Genomic DNA, 17,709 nt, shown 5'->3' on the forward strand with positions numbered 1-17,709 from the left:
GATATAAATATAAATAAACTTATCTAATTGATAAATAACTGCGGGTCTTGATTGATTACGTCACTTTGACTGTGATAAAGGTGTTAAATGACATTTAAAGAGCCGCAGCTTAAACCCACTGCAGGAGATGGGCGGCGTTTGAAGTTTATTGGGTGTAAACAGAAACAGCCCGCTGTGTTGACTGAGCTGTTAGCCGTTAGCCGTTAGCCGTTCCGTGTTTTCTTTGGTTGCCGTTAGCAGCAAGATGGCGGCTCCCGTCCCGGCGCACAGCCCCTTTGCTCTGCATATTTAACAGCGGCTCGCAGCCTCCACAGTGCTCCGTTCCAGCGGTGCATGGAGCAACCCTGCAGCGCACTGTCCCGCTGCTGGAACTTAGTTTGTGTTAGCGCTGGTTTCAGGCTGAGCAGCTACCGGCGGCTTTCAACTGACTCCGCACAGCATTCACCGGGTAAAATGGCGGACTGTCCACTGAAGTCTGCGGGCTAACTAACAGCACCGCGATCCATCTCTGAGTCACCGGCTGGATCTGTACCAGAGACCGGTTTTGCAGTCTGGGTCTGTACTGCTGTCCAGTTTACCGGTGTCTGATAAACGTTACTGACCCTGGGACGGACGCTGTTCATCGTCTCCAGAGTTAGCCGAAGTTAGTTAGCCACGGAGCTAGTTAGCGGGCTAATGCTAATCCCGCGCCGTTAGTGAGCAGTGAGCAACTTTTGACACAACTCTCTCTGAACGTGGACTTTTCTTCCTCATCGAGGACAGGGAGGAGCGGACCCTGACAGCGGCGTCATGGCATCCGAATCCGCCACCCCCGCGGTGCTGCAGCCTCGTTGGAAGCGCGTCGTGGGCTGGACCGGGCCGGTACCGCGGCCCCGGCACGGACACCGAGCCGTGGCCATAAAGGAGCTGATGGTGGTGTTCGGCGGAGGGAACGAGGGGATCGTGGACGAGCTGCACGTCTACAACACAGGTACCCGGGTAACCGCGGCTCGGGTCTGGTTCGCTTCTGTGAAATGTGGTTTTGTGCAGAGACACAGCAGCTACATGAACAGATGCTAATGCGAACCTGCTACTATATGCTTCTGTTAAAGCTATCCAGGCTAAAAGCTAACTTTGCTAAAAGGCTAACATAACGTTTTCAGTGATTTTACTCTGTGGATGTGACAAACTGATGCGGATTGTTGCTTAGCCTGTTAGACTAGCCTCGGTTAGCCTCTGCTGCTGCTCCGAATGCTAACAGGATTAGCAGGGAGCTAACAGTAGCTCTGGCAGAAAGACGGAGAGAAATGGCGCGTTTTTACTGAAAACAATGGTGACGTCATAGGGACACGCCCCCTGCTACTGCAGCGGAAAACACGGAGACCGCGGAAAACAACAAAAATAAACATAAAAATGAGACGAAAGTAATGTGGATATAACATACATAACAATGCCTATTGTATATAACTGTTGTTTATGTACGTTTATGTATGTTATGTATGTTTATGTCATACGCAGTAAAATCTAACACAGCTCAGCCATAAACTCAGTTTACAAAGATGTTACTGTTCAAGTTTGATTGACTTCATTTTACAACACACTGATTGTTTAACAGCACCACTAACAACAACCTCAGTAATGCACACACACAACACAGTTTTAAATGTGATCAGCTGATTTTAGCTTCTAAATGAATCAAAATGAACACTGAAGTTTTGATATTTATTTTCACACCTTATTCTTCATTAACCCCACCCCCAGCCACCAACCAGTGGTTCATCCCGGCGGTGCGCGGTGACGTCCCCCCCGGCTGCGCTGCCTATGGCTTCGTGTGTGATGGGACGAGGTTGCTGGTGTTTGGAGGGATGGTGGAGTACGGCAAATACAGCAACGACCTGTACGAGCTGCAGGTGAGTGATGTCACTGCCAGGGGCGGGGCCTCAGGTTAGTCACGATAGTAGCTGAAAGTTAATTGTTTGTTGACTGTTGACTGTTTAATTCATCTACCTCTGGTCGTAAAAGGGACAGTGGAGACACTGTGTCCTGAGGCCATAATGCCAGTATAAATTACAGTTCGTATTGTTGTATATTGTATATACCTACGTTACTGTAATTTTTGTGGCATTTGTTGCATTTAGCTACTTGTTTATTTATTTTATGTTAGCCTTTATTTTATTAGCTTTATTCCTATATATTCCTTTTTATAGCTTTATTCCTACTCTCTCTTTACACTGTATTGCTTTTCCACCTCTGTATTGCAACTGGTGCACAGCAATTTCTCTCGGGATAAATAAAGCTTCTTGAATCTTTGAATCGTTTGACATCTGATCCACGTGTTGTGTTTCTGGCCTTGTCCTGCAGGCGAGTCGTTGGGAGTGGAAACGTCTGAAGGCCAAAGCTCCGAAAAACGGCCCGCCCCCCTGCCCCCGCCTCGGACACAGCTTCTCTCTGATTGGCAGCCGCTGCTACTTGTTTGGAGGACTGGCCAATGACAGCGAGGATCCCAAGAACAACATCCCCAGGTGAGAACTATCAGGTGTACTCCGGTATCTGAAGTGGTCTGACTGTGTGAAGCCTGAAACCTCATCCGGTTTTAGACCTGACCTCTGACCCCTCTCAGGTACCTGAACGACCTGTACTGCCTGGAGCTGCGTCCGGGCTCTAGCGTGGTGGGCTGGGAGATCCCGATGACGTCAGGTCAGCCGCCTCCGCCCAGAGAGAGTCACACGGCCGTGGTGACGAGCGGCCACGGAGCCAGCAGGCTGATCATCTATGGAGGGATGAGTGGCTGCAGACTGGGAGATCTGTGGGTCCTTGACATAGGTGAGGCTCACCTGGGGTGAGGGGGGAGATGTCAGACTGTGCTCCTGTGTTTTAATCACTGATGTGTTAATTAACCTGAACTGACTTCTGATTGGTTCCTGCTCTGATGATGTCACAGATACTCTGACCTGGAGTAAACCTGCCCTCATTGGAACCGCCCCCCTACCCCGCAGCCTCCACTCTGCCACCACTATCAACAACAAGTAAGATACATGTACTAATACTACAGGTACATGCAGTACTACACACAGCTATAAATGTAGGTGTTGTTAATGCACCTGTCCTGCCCCCCCCATCAGGATGTATGTGTTTGGGGGTTGGGTTCCCCTGGTGATGGATGATGTTAAAGTGGCGACTCATGAGAAGGAGTGGAAATGCACCAACACGCTGGCCTGCCTCAACCTGGGTATGTGTGTGTCTGAGTGTGAGATAAATATTAGAGCTGTCTACTAGAGCACAGATCAGGTGGTAAACTTTACAACCAGATCTTTAAAATGACCAAACCACAAACTAACAGTGATGGAGCAGAGACCTGATGAAAACAGAGAGACTCGTTCCTGTCGTCCTCTCTGATCACAGCTCAGGTGTCAGGTGAGCTCTACCTGCTGAGAGCTGCACAGGTGAAGAGGAACTACCAGAGAGTTCAAACAGACAGAGTCGGCAGCCCGACAGGAGAGACATGGAGCAGGAGGATTTATAACTGAGCTGTGAACCAGAGGCCTGTACTACGAAGGGAGTTTAACATCCTCTGGTCTAACTCTGGGTTATCAAGGAAAGTCGGGGTTGACAAACCCTGACTGCCTCGATCTGTGTTAAACAGTACAACAGTGGTTCAGATGTCGGTAAGTTGAGTCGGTGTCAACTTAATCAGAGTTAGTGCGTTACTAGACGTTGTGCCAATATTGATTGGTTGTTCCACCTGTGCGGCGGAGCTTACGTAGAAGTAACACCGGTAACACCGAGTTAACCACGAACATGAACTGATGCAGCATAAATTACCATGGCAGCAGACCTCAGGTAAAACCTATCCTTCTTTTGTAGTACAGGTTAATCAGGAAGTTACACCTGACATCACCAAGTTACTCTTGAAGTTACTTAGATAAGCCAGTAACCTCGCTTTGTAGTACAGGCCTCAAATGATAACTTCATGTTTACATGTTTAGCAGAGGTTAGAATTACATGACTCTGCAAAGGGCTTTTAATTTGAAATGATGGTTCAGGAAGTGGAGACAGCAGTAATACCAGGTTGAGGTGAGAGAAAGGTGAATTTAACTTGTTAACATTAAATGATTTGTAATAATAAGGGATCCTCACTCTACTAGGATAAATCCCAAATCCTGCAAAGTTGTTACTGGCCGTGTCTGTCAGCTCACCTGTCTGCTCACCTGTCTGCTCAGACTCCATGTGTTGGGAGACGGTCTTGATGGACAGTCTGGAGGAGAACGTCCCCAGAGCTCGAGCAGGTCACTGCAGCGTGGCCATCAACTCCAGACTTTACATCTGGAGCGGCAGGGATGGATACAGGAAGGCCTGGAACAACCAGGTGTGCTGCAAGGACCTCTGGTACCTGGAGACAGGTGATTATTCGGACAGCAACCACAGACACTTTACACAGAACAACACTGAGCCTTTAACTATGGGGAGAGAATTCAGCCAGTACCTGAGGACAGGTACAGATGTTACATCCACCAGAGACAGGCTGAACTGCGGCTGCTTCTGTCTCTTTGCAACCTCTGTTTCCACCTGTGCTGTTTAAAGTTACCTGTCTCACCCGTCTGTCTTCAGAGCGTCCCTGCGCCCCCTCTCGGGTGCAGCTGGTCCGAGCCAACACGTCGTCTCTGGAGGTGAGCTGGGGGCCGTCACAGACCGCCGACATGTACCTGCTGCAGCTGCAGAAGTACGACATTCCTGCTACACCTGCAGCCAACTCACCTGCCTCCAGCCCCGCCCCCAACCCCATCTCCATGGTCACACCTGGAGCCAGCTCCTCAAAGAGCCCCACCCCCAGCGCTGCATTACCGGCCAATCAGGCTGTCCCACTGTCTGGCATCACACTCGTCCCCTCCCCCACTGCCTCAGTACCTGGAAGCCCATTGGCTGCAGCTGCTAAAGCACCAGGTGGGTTAACACACCTGCACAGGTAGACGTTCAGGTGATCTCAATATTTCTCACCCGTGTCCTGTGTTTCTGCAGCGGTCCTGAAGGTGGCAGCAGCTCCAGGTGCAGGGGGCGGAGCCTCCATCGTCACAGTGAGACAGGCCACGCCCAAACCCACAGTTCCTGTGACAACACTTCCTGCGGGTGTTCGTATGGTCGTACCTGCCCAGGCCGGACAGGCCACGGTACACACACCTGTTTCTGTCACTTTATCAAGCTCCAGTTGTCTCCATGACAACCTGCTTACCTGCCGTCACATGAGCACAGGTGTTTCTCAGTGGGTAGAGTTAGTTTGGTTGTCATGGAGATGGTTCAGTGTTTCCTGGTTTCAGTTATATGATTAATATCTATCTTCCTGTCTGCTTGCTCTCAGCCAATCGGCAGCAGTCCTCAGATGAGCGGCATGGCGGCATTGGCGGCGGCGGCCGCAGCGACTCAGAAGATCCCTCCGTCCTCAGCAGCGGTGCTGAACGTCCCCGCAGGTGCTACGATCGTAAAGACGGTGGCCGTCAGCCCGGGGTCCAGCAGCCTGCCGGTCAAAGTTGCTGCTCCTGTTACCATGGTAACACAAATGCCACTGACGTCACAGACGTATCAGTAGAATTAAAATTGCATGAGGAGCACTCACCTGCGTTTCTGTCTCAGGTGAGTAACCCAGCCACTCGGATGTTAAAGACAGCTGCCGCTCAAGTGGGCGGAGCCTCGGTGGTGTCCAATCCTGGGACGCCGGGCCGACCAATCATCACGGTCCATAAGTCGGGCACGGTGACGGTGTCACCGCAGGCTCAGGTGGTCACCACAGTGGTGGGCGGAGTCACCAAGACAATCACCCTCATTAACAGCCCGCTCAGTGTGGGAGGAGGCGGGGCTCTGGTGAGTGATGTCACCTGTCAGGTGTGACCTCACACATGTTGACAGACCTGATGACATCACTGCCTCTGTTTCAGATTGGTAACCTCGGTAACCTTGGAAAGGTGGTGTCAGTGGTCCAGACCAAACCAGTTCAGAGTGGAGCTGTTACTGGTCAGGCCGGCAGCAGCCCGGTCTCCCAGATCATCCAGGTACTGACCTCTGACCTCTGTCTCTCTGAGGAGCGCCTTCTGACAGGTGTTAACTCACCTGTCTGTGTTTCAGACGAAGGCCGGCCTCCCAGCAGGAACCATCCTGAAGCTGGTGTCATCAGCAGACGGGAAACAGACGACCATCCTCAGCACAGCTCAGGCTGGATCCACACCGACCAAATCCACCATCCTGGGCGTTGCTCCAACAACTTCCAAACCTGGAACCACCATCATCAAGACCATCCCGGTGTCTGCGCTACAAGGGGGGGCAGGTAAACACACACCTGAACACCTGTAATGATTTTACCTGTGATGTGATGACTGATTAAAGCTCCGCCCCCTGCAGGTGGAAACAGTCCAATCACCATCCTGACCACCAAGGTAATGACGCCGGGAACCATGGGAAAGATCCTCACCACCGTCCCCAAGATCTCTGCAGGGGGTCAGCAGGGGGTCACACAGGTAACACACAGGTATGGTTCAGACATGCTGTAGTTGACTCAGAAGCAGAGTCACAGTTTACCTGTGTGTGTTCAGGTGGTGCTGAAAGGAGCTTCAGGTGCGTCAGGTACCATCCTCAGGACCGTCCCAATGGGCGGAGTCAGACTGCTGTCACCAGGAGCTGTCGGCTCCAAACCCTCAGTCACTACACTGGTCGTCAAGGCAACCACAGGTAAATACTGGTCTTCAGGTAAGGACAGGAACAGGTCTGTGTGTAAACAGGACAGTGTGAGTGTCTGACAGGTGTATCAGTGTGTGTGTGTGTGTGTGTGTGTGTGTGTGTGTGTGTGTGTGTGTGTGTGTGTTTGTCTGTTTGTCTGTCTCTGCAGGTGTGTCCAGTCTGGGGACAGTAACAGGAAGTGTCTCCACCACAGTGGCAGGTGGAGTCCTCACTGCCGCCAGCCCCTCCCTACCGACGCCCATCACCACCCTGGCAACCATCGCTTCACTGGCCAGCCAGGTTACCACAGCAGCTGCTGCTGCAGCCGGACCCAAACAGGTAAGATACCACCTGTCAGAGTGTAGGAGTATTACTGCTCTGTGGTACTGTAGTAACGCCGTGTCTCACCTGTGCAGGTGACCCTGATCACGACTCCAAGCGGAGCTGAGGCTCAGCTGCTGCCTCAGGATCTTCCCGTTTCCATCATGGCCTCTCCTACCTCAGAGGAACCTGGAAGTACTACAAGTACTATGACTACTACAGTAGGAGGAGAGGCTGGAGATACTTCAGCTGCTACAGGTAGAGGAACCAGTACTACAACTATTAATGCTACTAATACTAGTAATACTACTACTGCAGGTACTAGTATTAGTTCCCATTATTGCACAGGTATCTCTGATACTGCAGTAGTACTGCAGTACTACATGTAGTTTAACAGATGCAGTGTTTGATCGGGGGAATAATCAGGTGTGTTGATGATGTCACTGCAGTGACACTGGTCTGCTCCAACCCGCCCTGCGAGACACACGACACCGGCACCACCAACACTGCCACCGTTGCCTCCGCCAGCATGAACCGAGAGACACAGGTGAGCTCCAACCTGTCCGCTGTTACCTGCTCTAATCCGCCGTGTGAGACGCACGAGACTGGAACCACCAACACCGCCACCATGGCTGGAGCTGGAGGTCTCCGACAGGTGAGAGAGCAGGTGACTTAACAGGTGAATCAACAGGTGAGTGATGGCTGAAGGTAAACGGATTGAAAACCGTATATTTCTGGTTTCAGGTGTGTTCAAATCCTCCGTGTGAGACACATGAGACCGGAACCACCAACACCACGACCACAGCCGGAGCTGGAGGACTGCGACAGGTGAGAGAACACCTGGCTGCTGACACCTGCAGGTTATGATTTGTGATTAGTTAAAGAAGTCTCTGAGTGCTGAACACCTGTTTCTGTTTTGTTCAGGTGTGTTCAAATCCGCCGTGTGAGACGCATGAGACCGGAACCACCAACACTGCAACCACAGCTACAGGTAACTGCAGACACACCTGGACTCACCTGCTTAACTCACACCATGTCCTGGAAAATCTGGCATTCATTAGTTTAGCAGATCCTGGAAAATTAAAACCTGAGACTGCAGGTACAGGTGCACCAGGTACACTCAGCAGGAAGTGACCTCACTTCCTGTCCTCTTGTGTGCAGCTCAGCAGGGTGGAGACAGTCAGCAGGTCGACTCCACAGACCCCGCCTCCTCCTCTGACCACGCCTCGTCCACCACGGCCAATCAGAACAGAGCTATTACCACGGTTACACAGGCGACGCCCACACCTGGACCATCCATAACTGTGAGTGACACACACCTAGATACACACATACATGCACACACACACAGGGATGATGCTGATGTGTGTGTGTGTGTGTGTGTATGTGTGTGTGTGACTGCAGGAGATCTCGTCATTGGTTGGGGAGGACAGGATGGAGTCCTCAGAGGCAGTCGCCATGGTGACCGCAGAGGAGGGGGAGGAGCCTGGGCTGCAGGTTCATGTGGAGGGCAGTGAGGCAGCAGCACAGGTAACACACACACTCAGGTGCACGGAGTAATAACCAATCAGCTCGTTCTTCTCTAACCCCTCCCCCTCCCCCCAGATGGAGACCTCAGACAGTGGTCTTCCTCAGGAGCTGATGTCATCAGAAGGGGACGGAGGTGAGGTGGTTTCTGGGACAACGACCCTGATGGTGACAACAGGGCAGACCCCAGATCAGCTGGCTGTTACCATGGTAACAGAGGACGCAGCTCAGCAGGCGACGATACAGGCGGTGCTGCAGGCGGCCGGTAACACACACACACACACACACACACAGACACAGTGGTTTCTGGTTATCCTGACAGGTGTAGGAGTCTTTACCTGGGTGTGTCTGCAGGTGAAGGTGAGGGCTCAGAGGATCAGTCCATTCCCATCGTTCTGACCCAGCAGGAACTTGCAGCTCTGGTCCAACAGCAGCAGCAGCTGCAGGATGTCCAGGACCAACCAGAACCAGAACCACAGCAAAGCAGCGTCCCCACAGGTACAGAGTCAAGTCAAGTCAAGGCAATTTTATTTGCCTTTTATTTATTTATATAGCGTCAAATCACTACAGAAGTTATCAGGAGGCTCTGTACATATAGAGCAGGTCTAGACCGAACTCTTTATCTTATAAAATTTACAGAGAGAGACCCAACAGATCCACCATGAGCAGCACTAGGAGACTGTGGCAAGGAAAAACTTCCTTTAAGAGGCAGAACCGGACTCAGGGTGGGAAGGGCCATCTGCCTCGACCGGTTGGGTTTAGACAGAGAGAGGGGGGTGGGGAGTTGAATGCGCCCTCACACCCCGCCGTTGGGGGACAAGCAGTCGTGCGACTGCGTGAGTGCCGGACACAGAAGGAATGACTCAGAAGTCCCTTACTGCCCCCATCAGGTGGCTCTATGACTATACCTGAATATTGGCATGTAGATGTGTTCAGGTCATGACAGTTAGTCAATGTCAAGTTTGGGATAGATTGGACAGTGCATGCGTGAATGATGTGTGAACAACTTCCTGTTTGTTTTTCACCAGGTCTGATGCGAGTGCAAAGTTTTGAGTTTATGAGCATGTTTAGGGCCTCAAAAATGCGATCTTAGCATCACAAGAATAATTCTTACGATTACAATAGGGCCTTTTCACAAAGTGCTCGGGCTCTAATTATAGCTAAAGGAATACTGATGACAGAACAGTGAAACGTTAATAGCAATAACACTAATAAATGTTTAATTATTGTTGCATCATGGGTTGAGCTGGATCATGGGAGCAGCAGGAGACTCTACAGCTCCAGAGGCAGAACCCTGCAGTGAGAGACAGTAGCAGAGAGAGAGAGAGAAGCACAGCCTGGGCACTGATGTGTTTGATGGAAGAAACACACAGTTAAAGTGATGCAGTGATATTAAGACAGTTAATAGTAATCTCATCAGCAGGACATCATGGACAACATTTAATAACTACTAAGCTTAACTGATGCACTGAGACTGACCCAACCCGCAGAAGGTAGAGTGGTAACCTGAAAGAAGAATCAGAATGATATGCTAACTGAAAGGCATAAAGATGAGTTTTTAGTTTGGATTTAAAGGCTGTTGAAATATCAATAGGGAGGTTGTTCCAGAGGAAGGGGGCCTGATAGGAGAAGGCCCTGCAGCCTGCTGAGAACACAGAGCACAGGAGGGAATATAAGGGTTAAGAAGTTCAGACAGGTATGAGGGGACTAACCCATTTAGAATTTTATAAGTCATTAGGAGAACTTTAAAGTCTGATCTAACATGAATAGGGAGCCAGTGAAGGGAGGCTAAAACCAGAGTAATGTGGTCAAACCTTCTCGATTTGGTCAGCGTCTGCCATGGAAAGAAAAGACCGAATCCTAACTATATTAGGTCCATGACTGAATTTCCAAATTCATCTAAAAACTGTGAGTAAGGGCCAGGTGGTCTGTAAAGTACCACAAAGTGGAGTGGTTGGAGTCTATTTCCCTGGTCATGGGGATCGGAAGCTACAGGAGAAGGTTTCAATACTACAGCCTCGAAGGAGTTAGAAGTGACATTAAGAGCTGAGGTTAGACCAAAGGAAGACTTATAAATTAAAGCGACGCCCCCACCTTTTTTCGTAGCCCGAGCAACATGTGCGTTGGCATACTCAGGTGGGGAAGCTTCATTTAAAGGCAGGAACATATCTGGTTTAAGCCATGTTTCACATAGACCAACCATATCCAGATTATGTTCAAGAATCAAGTCATTTATCAATAATGCCTTGGTAGAAAGTGATCTAATATTTATGAAGCCAAATTTGAGGATCATATTGAGCCTGGAGCTGCTGGTAGCAGCCTGGTGTGGCAAGGTACCTATAGATGAAGTATTAATAGGAATGAGGCATCTAGTGTTTCTATTCTATTTTAGTGGCCTTTTATTCAGTACTTTATGGGACCTAGCACTGTCACCAGTGGCAGGAGTGATGATTTGTACATGGTGGTTAAGGAACTTAGGAAACTTGTGAATAGTACGGTGGGGAATGGAGACAGTCTCAATGCAGTAGATCAGGCTGAGCATCTAAAGTCCGTCTGCCGGCCGATCACTAGTGTCTTACTGTCAAACCCGACGTAAACACCTGTCTATATTCCTAGATAAAATAGCAGCGCCTGCTGCAGTAGGATGCAGACTATCTGCCTTCAGCAGGTCAGGACGGCCCCAGAAAGAAGGCCAGTTATCCACAAAACTATATCCCTGCTCACTACAGTGACGAGCCAGCCAGCTGTTCAGAGACGTTCATCTACTGTACACCTCATCATTACCCCGCATGGGTAAAGGACCAGAGACAACTAATCGATGCCGACACATCTTTCTAGCAAACTCAAACGTCCTAGCTAAACTAGCTTTGGTGACCTCAGACTGCTTCATAGAGTTAAACTAAATGTGAGACCAGATCAGAGTCACAGCAGCTAAGTGAGGACTTGAAGTCACATCCCGTCGATGAGGTCACATCCTGTCCTCCCACTGGGTCCACTTAAGTTTTCTGAACCTGCTCTGTTTCCCAGAGGGCCTTGCTCCGGCCGACAGCCTCAATGACCCAGCAGCAGAGAGCAACGGGCACGAGCTGACATCATCAGCAGTGACGAGCGCCGTCGCCCGATTGGCCAGCACGTTCAGCCCCGCCCCTCCTCTGACAGCAGGTCCGGCTAAGATTCAAGCTGCTGCCATGGTGACCATGGCAACCAATGGCGTCGCAGCAACCGCAGGGGTGAGACGTACCACTGCAGGTCGCCAGAAGGAGGCAGCAACACGCTCACATCATGCTAACAACACACTCACATCATGCTAACAACATGCCAACTCTGTGTCTGTCGTACAGAAACAGGGCATCCAGGTGAAGTCTTCGGTTCGGGACAGTCGGTGGTACGACGTCGGCATCGTCAAGGTTACAAACATGGTGGTCTCTCACTTCTACGTCCCATACGATGACAACATGGCCGACGTAAGAGTTTCACACGTTTTGTAAACGTTGATGAATGAAACAGGTGGTCAGGTGACCCTCAGGTATCCTGTGATTGGTCTGAAACAGTTACTTATAATTAATATTATAAAGAGCAGGTAATCAATAGACTGATCAGCTGTTAATTTCATGTAGATGTCGCTTCAAAATTAAAGCATCTATGATCTGTTGGGTCTCTCTCTATAAATACCTATTTTAAAGAGTATGGTCCAGACCTGCTCTGTATGAAAAGACTTGAGATGATTGTTGTGATTTGGTGCTATATAAATAAAATTGAATTGAATTGATAGAAAATTCACCATCACTGTTTATACAGGCTTTTACTTTGTTAAATGATGCGTACAGATATCTCTGATCGGATGTTTGATGATGTTACTGATCAGATTGATTAGATCTTAACGCGTTATTGATCAGTTTATTGATGACGTGTACCTGCAGGATGACTCAGGTGTGGTACCTGACTACAGTCAGATGAGGAAGGTGGACCTGCAGCCGGGAACAGCCTATAAATTCCGTGTTGCTGGGATCAATATCTGCGGCCGCGGAGCGTTCTCCGAGGTGTCGGCATTTAAAACGTGTCTGCCTGGTTTCCCTGGAGCGCCCTGCGCCATCAAGATCAGCAAGGTGAGTCACTTCTTGTTTTCAACATCCAGCAGGGGGCGACCTGTCGCTGAGCATCAGCTGTGGTCTGAGGTCATAAGTGAAGAGAGGGATCATGGGAAATGTGATTCAGTCACTGGTGGCAGCTGCTGGTCTCTGTGGATCTGTTTAAGTCTTTGGTTCTGGTTCTGTAGAACCTGGACGGAGCCCAGCTGACCTGGGAGCCTCCTGCTGTCACCTCAGGGAAGATTGTGGAGTACTCTGTGTACCTGGCCATCCAGTCCAGCCAGGCCTCCTCCGGTTCAGGTTCCAGTCCCGCCCAGCTGGCCTTCATGAGGGTCTACTGTGGTCCCAACCCGTCCTGCCTGGTCCAGGCCTGCAGCCTCTCCAACGCCCATATCGACTACACCACCAAACCCGCCATCATCTTCCGCATCGCTGCCCGGAACCAGAAGGGCTACGGTCCAGCCACGCAGGTCCGGTGGTTACAAGGTGAGAACCAAGACCAGTAAACCTGGACTAGAATCAGGACCCAGAGAGGAGGTGGAACCTCAGAGAACTCAGTTTGAACTTTGTGTTTTTTCTTCTGTAGAAACCAGTAAAGACGTCAAACCAGCAGTGAAGAGACCAGGATCTTCTCCAGACCAGTAAGACCTGATCTCACACACACACACACACACACACACACACACACACACACACACCCCACCTCTGTGCTCATGAGTGAAATCTGTGAAATGTTCCTTTAAGCTCATGAGCTTTTTCTCTTTTCTTTTTTTTTTCCAGTAAACCTGTCGGACAGAAGAAGTTCAGAACTGACCAATAGGAGGAGCCGTTCATCTGCTGAGGTCTGTGATTGGTCACCATTGTCTTAAGCTCTGCTCACCCAGCTGGTTACCGTGATGGGGAGGAGGCAGAGGTCTGACAACTTCCTGTCCCACAGGACACATCGGAATAAAAGACTTGTAGGATAATTGTACGTTATTGACCAATCAGGTTCTTCTACAGTGTTCATGGTTGTCATGGAAACATTGAGGGGCGGAGTCAGCAGCTTTTCACCTGCAGACTCGAAACGATGAAGTTTGAGTTTGAATTGTAGTTCTGTCAGTCCTTTTAAAGGTCAAAGGTCGACCTGCCGTCAGTGGGCGGGGTTTAAACCAGCTCTGTTGTAAATTATTTTCTTTCTGTAGTTTTTCTTTTTTATAAAAGTCTGTAAGAAAAGTTCTTTCTTCTTCTGTGGTTTTTCTGTTTCTTCTTCTGTTGTCGAAGCGTTTGTCAACCGCCGTGACGGAGCGTCCCCATTGGCCGATGAGTTTCCAGCTGTTGGAAAACCATTTGTGAATATTCTCTGGAACAATAAAGATTTTTAGAGCATTTTTTTACCGGCCGTGTCGAGTCCACTTCCTGTAAGAGTCCAAGTCCAGACTCAGGTTCATGTCACAGGTGCAGCTCAGAACCAGAAGTCCTCCTGTCCTGTACTCAAGTACAAGTACCAGCACACTAGTACTGCACAGTACTATGAGTCCTGTGTTCAACATCCTACTGCAGTTACATTAGTAAAGTATCTGAGTAAAAGTACTTTCTGTTGATCTTCAGAACAGAAACAAACTAAATTCTCTTTATTATTATATGTATATATAAATATGTATATACACAGAGAGTTTATATATTCTACCTGCATATAAACATCAGAGATGAAACAGCAGCATTTTGTTTTCCACTGGTTTCTGTGTGTGTGTGTGTCAGCAGATTATTTATTTACTCTGAGCTCCTTCACAATAAAGTTCATCATCATTTGATTTAAAAAAGCTTCTGATCTCAAACTGATCAGTTTGATCAGTAACTATCGATTCTAGAGGCTGATCAATAATCGACGTTTCTGTTTCTGTTCACTTCATTTCTTGTTTCAGAAGCATCTTCATCATCTTCATCACTTCTTGTTTCCTTCAGATCAAACCTCCGACTTTGATTCTCTGCAGGAGTCCGTCTCACCTGGACCAGGTAACATCTGACACCAGGTCCAACTCTGCACTGAACCGGGACCATAATCTGATCCGGATTGTGATCAGTCTTGTCCCGAATGTCCGCGGTGTCTGTGCGCGCGCACAGGCGAGAGCGTGACCATGCGCGCGCCCGCCGCTCTGCGTTGTGAGCGCGCCTCGTGGTGCTGATGGAGCTCCATTCAGAGTGAACAGGAGGAGGACGAGGAGACATGAATGATCCGTCATCTGATCACATCATCGATCCGCGATGATCGATCAGCGTCTGCGGCCGCGCTGATCGGCTCCTTTGATCCCGGAGCGGCCGCACGAGGCGACAATCAGCGTCATCAATCAGTCAGTCTCTCCGTCAGGTCATCGATCGCACCTGGCGCGAGGCGGTGCTCGGAGCGCGAGCCGCAGCTTACGGAGCGGCGGGTCTGCGGGTCCCGGACTCTGGACTGGATCCCGGAGGATGTGACGGAGCAGCCGCAGGTTGGACCCCCGGCGGAGGTGAAGAGAGAGCGGAGAGAGGCCGCAGGTGACTCGGAGCCGCAGGTGATCCAGGTGAGACACGTTTAACATCAACAAACAGGTCACACTGGTCCCTGCAGCGCGAGGACTACGCAGACCAGACTCCATTTAAAAGTTCACGGTTTTAAGGGTTTTTGTGTCGTCGGCTGCAGCGCGCGCAGATCAGCGGACAGGTGAACAGGTGAATGAAACCGGAACCAGTTTGTGTTGAATTCGGCTCAGACACAGTTCACGGCTGAGCTCAGCACCGAGAGAAAAGACCAGGTGATTGACGCTGCTGCGGTGTTTCTGTGCTGTGAGCTGAGGGCTGCAGGGCGGCGGGAATCAGGTCAAGTCTGACTACAGGTCTGACTGCAGGTCTGAGGATCTCACTCCTGATGATCGGGATCAACAGATTCTCTGAACACGGTTCAGACGAGAGGGAAGTTTAACGAAGAAACAGCGACGGTTGTGTTGATGTGTTGTTGTGGTGTCTCCACCCAGAGCCACGTGCCTGCAGTCTGCGTGTGTGTGTGTGTGTGTGTTTTCAGTTCTTTGTTTCTAAATGTTTTCCTCAGTTTCAGGTTTGATTAGTTTTAAATTTAAAATCAGCTGCAGCTCTGATCATCAATCAATCAATAACTGTTTTAATCAGTAAAACGTAATCAGTAGGTAAAAGGCCTGTGAGGCGTTCGGGTGTCTCGTGGGAAAATCTGAGAAACATTAAACACTTAATTTGTTTTTGTTTAAAGAATAATCAGTGGATCAATAATCAAACTATTTTCTGATCAGTGATCAATAGTTTCAGCTCCACCTGCTCAGTGATGTGTTAAGGGCCCTCGCCTCTGGTTGTGACAGTGTTTAATCAGATTAATTTAATCTGAGGATTTTGTCACATTAACTGAAGCTGAGACGCTGGTTATCAGCTGGTTATCAGCTGGTTATCACCTGGTTATCACCGGGTTCAGTGACCCAGGATTTCCTGATGGTTCATGGTAAAGAGGTGGAGTTGTTAGTTGAAGCAGCGTTGTCAGAACCATGATTAAGGAACCTAATATTCTATGAGAAGTCAGGCTGAGAGCTGCAGGTGGTTTCAGTTCCAGCCACGTCCTAACATGACATTTAACAAGGTGAAATGTGAACAATATGATCACATGACTAGAATAGAAACAGTAGAAATAATCAGCAGTGATCAAAGTCAGGCTGAGGATTTATTGTAAATAAGTCCAAGTGTTTTCAGTGAGTGAGTGTTTGTGCTCCTTAGTGTGATGGTGGTTTATTGTGAGTTAGTGTGAATATGTGATGCAGATAAACAGTGACAGTAATGTCAGAGTGTTTCTGCTGCCAAAGCAGAGAGGAGAGGAGAGAGTTCATGTCTGAGCTCCATCTGACTGAAATGTTCATTTAGAATCAGCAGAAATCTTCAACAGTGTGAAGAGAAAATCAACATGAAGATCTAACAGTCAGTGTGTGATCATTCAGTGGGAGAAACTCTCTGTTTGTTAGAAGCTCTGTTGTGGACAAAGACTGGAACAAAACCATTCACTGATCTATAAAAACATCTATTGATCTTTATTGGAAACTCTGTTCCTGTCAGGATCCTGCACAAATGATGACCACAGTTTTCCAGTCATCTGATTGGTCAGTAGTTTGATCTGATCCTCTGAAGTGAACCTGGAGCAGGTTAGCCATTCAGCATCAGTTACCATGGAGATTTACTGCCATAACAAGTGAACCACCATCGTCAGACTGAAAACCCAGAGTTACACCTGAAGGTACCATGGTAACCACTGATCCTGCTTCATGGAACAGAGCTCTGATGTTGTTGTTGTTTACATGGATCAGCTGATTTTAGCTGTTTTATTTACTTTTTTCATGTAGAAAGATCCTGGATCAGACCTGGTCCTTGTTCTGGTCTGTGGTGAGTTCAGGGTCTGGATTTTATTTTGAACTGAGGAGAAAATCAAACCTGAGACTGTGTTAATGTCCCAGGATTCATTTCACTGATAAACAGCCAATCACGGAGCAGTCCAGGTGTACAGGACCTGCAGGTGGTTCTGGTCTGTGTGGTTCTGGTCTCAGATCCAGCAGGTCTCAGTTTGACCGGTGAAATAAAAACAGAGATGTTTCTCTCTTGTGATTAAACAGATGTTTTAGGCTTTAAAAACTACATTACCCATTAGCCTCAGCTGTTGCTATGGAGACACCTTAGCCCTGAGCTGTGACATCACAGGTACCTGATGATCAACTGATGATCTGATCCAGATCTGATCCAGACTGAGTTCTCCATCAGCTGCTCGGCAACAGGCTCTGAGCTCTGATTGGATGGCTCCTGCAGCAGTGCACTCTGGGAGTCGTAGTGAACTGATAAAGTCATTCAGGACTCTGGTCTGTGGCTCCGCCCACTCACCTGCTGTGTCTGTGATGTCACTGTGATGTCACCTGAACACCATGCTCCAGTGTGTGAGAGTAACACACACACACACACACACACACACACACACACACAGACAGAGAGCGCCCCTGGGGTTGAAAGGTTATTGGCTGCCTGGCTGGAGCTCTCAGCCAATCAGGTGCCAGTATTCAGAGTTGGGATTTTCTACATT

General features: G+C 49.1%; 1 protein-coding gene across 1 annotated transcript; it reads left to right on the forward strand.

Moving 5' to 3' along the window:
* Positions 1-223: 223 nt before the first annotated feature.
* On the forward strand, positions 224-13,993 carry hcfc1b (host cell factor C1b). The gene is given in 29 exon segments (XM_051071526.1): positions 224-970; positions 1,741-1,889; positions 2,341-2,501; positions 2,600-2,802; positions 2,921-3,005; positions 3,102-3,208; positions 4,200-4,379; positions 4,588-4,920; positions 4,996-5,144; positions 5,333-5,521; positions 5,605-5,832; positions 5,907-6,020; positions 6,094-6,292; positions 6,367-6,482; positions 6,558-6,693; positions 6,851-7,020; positions 7,098-7,260; positions 7,452-7,657; positions 7,747-7,830; positions 7,927-7,993; positions 8,164-8,306; positions 8,407-8,794; positions 8,884-9,027; positions 11,557-11,759; positions 11,871-11,993; positions 12,450-12,635; positions 12,806-13,103; positions 13,204-13,258; positions 13,398-13,993. Coding segments are annotated over 29 exon segments (4,800 nt in total). The 5' UTR covers positions 224-789; the 3' UTR covers positions 13,438-13,993.
* Positions 13,994-17,709: the final 3,716 nt, after the last annotated feature.

The sequence above is a fragment of the Lates calcarifer genome, linkage group LG6 (assembly GCF_001640805.2).
Source record: "Lates calcarifer isolate ASB-BC8 linkage group LG6, TLL_Latcal_v3, whole genome shotgun sequence".
In the NCBI taxonomy this organism is placed as follows: domain Eukaryota; kingdom Metazoa; phylum Chordata; class Actinopteri; family Centropomidae; genus Lates; species Lates calcarifer.